This window comes from Thrips palmi, unplaced genomic scaffold, assembly GCF_012932325.1.
Source record: "Thrips palmi isolate BJ-2018 unplaced genomic scaffold, TpBJ-2018v1 HiC_scaffold_16, whole genome shotgun sequence".
Classification (NCBI taxonomy): Eukaryota; Metazoa; Arthropoda; class Insecta; order Thysanoptera; family Thripidae; genus Thrips; species Thrips palmi.
Window position 1 is genome coordinate 3211033 of NW_023144625.1, and position 5440 is coordinate 3216472.

At 43.6% G+C, this 5440-nt stretch overlaps 1 protein-coding gene across 1 annotated transcript; it reads right to left on the reverse strand.

Moving 5' to 3' along the window:
* Window positions 1–2976: 2976 nt before the first annotated feature.
* LOC117642448 (brachyurin-like) lies at window positions 2977–4168 on the reverse strand (the record flags this gene model as incomplete). The annotated part of the gene is made up of 2 exons (XM_034380685.1): window positions 2977–3261; window positions 3992–4168. Coding segments are annotated over 2 exons (354 nt in total), but the record flags the coding sequence as incomplete, so codon positions are not given.
* Window positions 4169–5440: the final 1272 nt, after the last annotated feature.

Consider the following 5440-nt stretch of genomic DNA (forward strand, 5'->3'; position numbering starts at 1 on the left):
TAGTTCTGAAGATTACATGCTACTTGGGTCTTTTCATGTTTTTGGACTTCATCGATGATTAAAGATGAACATTTAATGCACTTTTAGATTTTTATTGTTCCACCCCTTACCCTTCTCAGTGGGACCAAGTACCGCAACTGCAACACGACGTCGTACACACCACCCTGGTGGCCCCTAGGCCCGCCCCTACCCCCTACCCCCTACCCTGGTGGCCCCTAGGCCCGCCCCTACCGCCGCCCCCTACCCCCTACTTCCTACCGCCGCCCCCTACCCCCTACTTCCTACCGCCGCCCCCTACCCCCTACCCCCTACCGGTTCTCTTGTGAAGGGATTTCGAAGGGATTTCAGAAGGACTTCAAGAGGACATGAAATGTCTTATTTTAAGGAATGTTTGAGGATCATCCCTGAGCTCAAAAGATTTAAACCTAACACAAGTCCGTTTGGCTCATGCCGTTTAAGTTACGATACCAGAATAGGGTCTTAAGGTATAAAATGTGAACCGATCAATAGCTAAAAAGCTGGGCCAGACCTGAAATTTTGTGGGCTTGTTCGACTAAGGGTAGGTGCGCTCTGAACCAAGTATCACCAATATGAAAGGACCACCTATTTTAGCAAGCTCTATTTTTGTGAAGTTTTAAAAAATATTTCCAAGTTTTTCATCTTTTTCCTAATTTTATTGCTTATATGGATACAATCGTCTATAGGTAAGCCAATGAAACCTGGCTGGTCCCTTTCTCATTACACATGCCAAGTAGCCAAGGAATGCGACATTCAAAGTTGACAAAAGTTTCAAATCGCTGTAGAATCTGAACGGTTTGGAGTTGCTAAAGAAAATTGCAGAGCCACTCAGTGGATCCTGAGTGGATTGACACCTATTTTGGCCAATTCCATCAGGGCAGGTTGCGGGAGGGGGGCGGGGTAGGGCGAGGGATAGTACGGGTACAGCTAGACATCCCAAGAGAGACGGAAAGACTGCGCGCCGGATTGGCTGCCTACCTTCACGGGGCGTCTCAGCCGATTCGCGCGCACAGGTTCAGTAAAATTGTGTGTAAAATTTGTGGGTATGTTCCTGACCACTAGGGCTACCTTCGAGCCAAATTTGGTCGAAATCGTCAAAGGTCACCCAGATCCGTGTAAATCTTATATGGAATGACCCATCTGGTACTTCAGTGGGATCCGGGACTTCCGCTTCCAGGGGGACTTCCTTTTAAGATAGGGCTACATGGGGTGGAGGAGGATTTCGGGAACGGATACAGCTAGGAGGGCATGCATGGGGTATTTTTGGAATCAGGGCGACAATACAAAACCAACGGTGCCAATTTCGAGCGAATCGGAGAAGTTTGGACCCGGGTTCAAATCCCAGTGGGGTGTATTTTCAACATTCTTTTTATTCGAGTGTTTGCGTGGTGTCTGATGTTTTTGAGGGTGCTGATGCCGAAAATGACATCTTTTTTGACCCAGACTCAGGTTTAGGGCTAAATGCGCGAAACTCTCACATCTCTAAATGTACGGGACGGGCCAAAGTTGCCGATGTATATCGCTACTTTTCCTGTTATTTGAGTGAATTTTCCTGAGTGACTTCCTGAATGAATTTACACCAGTGTTAATGCCCTTCCAAAAGGCATAAACGATTCACGCCGCTCCAGGGGCATAAATCTTAATCCCTTACAGGGCATCATTTTAATGCCTTTGTTCCACCAGTGGGCAGCTGGCGTCTCTACAATGAAACTCTGGGCAAAGCACTTCTTGTGCGGTTAAACGTTTTTAGGTCAAATGACAAATTTTAATTTTCGGCAAAAAATACTTAGGCATCCAGGTTTTGGGCGAAAAAGCTTAGGTGAACCGTCGTAGAACCGGAAAACTGATGACGGGAATGGATTCGTCTTAAAGAAACAAAAAGAAATATTCCTAAATGTTACTAGGTTTAGACTCGAAATGGCCGATCTACAGAATCCATCCAATAGGTCGAAATTGACACCCCTTTTTAAAAGCGTTGCAAAAACGTGCTAAAATCGACCTATTGGATCGACCACATTGGTACCACTGCCATTGGTAGCCACTACCCCTGAGCCACCCCCTATCCCCTTTACACAATTTTTTTCTTACTCCACACTCCTACACAATAATCAAATTGACTTCGTGACTCCTAGGATTTCTTGAGATCTTTTCTTTCTTTTTTTTTGTTTTTTTGAAACAGTTATGTTCCATGTTTTGTAAGTCGGGGTTAGTCGGAAGTCCAATGTCCATCTTAGGGACAGGGTAGGCAACCCGCAGAACAAAAAAGGGCAAAAACTTAGAATTTTCGTTTGTGGCATGCCCTTCTATTAAGAAAATAGGGAGAGGGCCTATGCATTTGCCTTTGTGTCCGTGTGTCGTCATCATCGTCGTCGGTGTACAAGGAGGGACTTGAGGTAGAGTTCCCAAATAGGTTTTATTAAATTAGGAAGGGTCAAAATTTTCGGGGACTATTCTTCTAATGTGAAGTAACCAAAGAGAACATTCAAAAACGTAAATGGGTCATTTTGACTCGCTTGGCCTTTCTAGTGTTAAGAAATTATTTCTGTAAACACTGTGGCAAAAAGGTACGGAAAATTCTGTTAATTTTTTTGCCAGGATTCTCCGTAGCCCTCTTATCAATATTCTCCGTAGGCTCTTACAGTATTCTCTGTAGGGCCGCACAGTATTCTCCGTACGACCGCACAGTCTTCTCCGTAGGACCTGGAAGACTGTGTAGTCCTACGGAGATCACTGTAAGGTCCTACGGAGAATACTGTGCGGTCCTACGGAAAATACTGTAAGAGCCTACGGAGAATACTGACAAGAGGGCTACGGAGAAATACCACAAGCTGTTTACAGAATTTTCCGTAGTTTTTTGCCACAGTGAAAAGTGTACGTAAATGAGTTAAAGAGTAAGTGGAGTTGTCGTTGCTCGTGCGGGTCGTCTACGGCAACAGAGATTAAATAATGAGTTATCTCATTGAACATCGAAACTTGCTAACTGTTTAATTGCAAACCATTCAAACACAAATAATAACCGGAGTTAATAATGCGCGAGTAAGGGCTCATGAGTTTGCAACCGATTACTCAAGGTTTCATCAATTTGCCGGCGCTTTCGCCGATCCAGTCCAAATAGGACGTGATGCGGGTGAAGACGGACGGCCACGAGAGTTGGCAGCCGCCTTTCGTCCCGAACGAAGTGAGGCCAATGAGGATTGGCTTCCCGCGGATTCCCGTGGTGACCAACGGGCCGCCAGAATCACCCTGCGCGAGGTAACAAAGTTGAGCCACATTTCCCTGAATAGGGGTAGGTTGGGAAAGAAAAGAACAAAACGCGTACTTTGCACTGTACAGCAGTTCCAAATGAGGGTTCAACTATTCTGCTCTCGTGAACTTATAATCCAGTCCCTTCCTGATGTAATGGATCACTGTTCAATGATTGTAGGTCCCCACATTACGTACAACATGCCAAAATATATGTGATTTCGGTACTTCTCGAAAAGGGTAAGAATAGTACACCACCGGGAAAGAAAAGTACAACGAAAAGAATTGCGATTTAGAACCCAGAAGACCCCCAATCTTGGCTCAATACAGGTTTACCCCAAAAATGGAGATTTTTCACTTGCCATTAGGTCAAGTTTCCTCAAAATAGGTCAATTGGTTCTGATTCTACATGGACTCATTACAGGATGTCCAAGCCCTTTCTCAGATATAAGTTGGTACAGCATTTTTGTACTTTTCTTCCCCTTTTCACGTAAATGCCCAATAACTTGTTAAAGTCTCGCCAAAATTTGGTCAGACAAAAAAGTCTCGCCACAAAATGGCGAGACTTCTGTGTCTGACCACGGCTCTTAGGCCGTAACCGTCGGTCGTATTACGGCCTTTAGGCGGTGGCAATGTGTTTATCTTACGAAAGATGAAACGTTTCGCCGAAATATAATTGAATCTCTTTGATATGTTCAGTTCCCTTGATAGACTTCAACGCAAGTTTTACCTGACACGGCCCCCTGGCCCATCGCCCAGAAACGCACAAATGCGTGTGTCTGATGATGGCTTGAAGGAAGAAGCGCACACTGCAGCTAAGGTTGCTGATGCCGCGTGACGTCACAAAGAGAAGCGTCGATGATATGTGGTGAGAATCTGATGACGTAGATAAGACCCCATATTGAATTCACTGCCAGCATTACAATGAAATGTCATTTCACGTTCACTGTGAAATGCTTTTCATTTGATAAAGGGAGGGTGGGACACCTAGCAACAGGGGCACCAAGTGACCCAGGGATGCCCTGGCCACCCTATGGCACCTTCAGACATCTTGAAGTGGCTAATCTAAAGGTCTTGTGCTGTGGAATCATGTTCAAGTGAGAGTGAGACTTTGAACAAAATATTTTAGCACCCAGAATAAAACCAAGAAAATAAGTACCCAAAATCACAGATTTTATGACTTTTTTTTACAAAATGTTTTCGCGCTATTCTTCCAGCAAACGGCACTGCCGGTCGTTCTGGCACCTTTAATCAATAACAAGGACCTCTAGTAAGTTGTTCTCGCCGAACCAGCTCAAACATGTGTTTTCATTTCCTTGATATCAAATTTTAAACGAAAAAGAGCCCCCGGGGCAGGTAGTGACAGACACACTCTATTTACTGTATTTCAATGATTTAAACGTTTCAAAACTTCGATTTGACAACCGCGAAGTTAATTGTCACCGATTGTCACACAACGAAACATAAATGAGACTAATTTGTACGACAATTTCGTAGAACATTAAACTTAATTGGCAATGCAGTAAAATGCATTTTCTTGAAAAATATGGCGCAGTTCAGAAAGGTTTGACATGAAAAAAGCTTAAGGGGGGAGACTCGTCTTTAGCACCATAATTTTAGCAAATTTCAGGCTTACATGAAAACTATTTCCAATAGATTTGAGGGTCAGTGGGGTTTTCCAATAAAAAGCTGGTTTTTTAAGGTTCATTTTGGAAAAAAAAGTTTGACTCTAGGCCTCATAACCTAGGATCTGTAATCTTTCTGCCAAACCTCGAAAATACGACAAAAATTCACTGCGCGCATGATTTTTGGAGAATGCGGCATCATATCATAAATGTCTTTGTTGCTCCTTCAAAAGGACTCCCGGCACTCTAGATTGAACTAGGATAATTGAAATAGGTGGTTCCTAAGTGCCTGAAACTTACATATTAAGGTGTACGAAAGAAAGCATTCAAATTTAAGCATTTCAATAACCGTTTTCGGCCACTTCCGCTTGTCCGATTGAAGATATCCTAGTTCAGACTGACGGCCTTATGGAGGTGAAACATTGGAAAAATTATGAAGTCAATTCAATCAACGGTCTGGCTTAAATCGTGCGCGCAAGACCCAAAATATTGCAATTGAGTAAAATGGCTTCAAAGTTTGAACGGTCTAACCTATCCTGTGGAAAATAAATTAC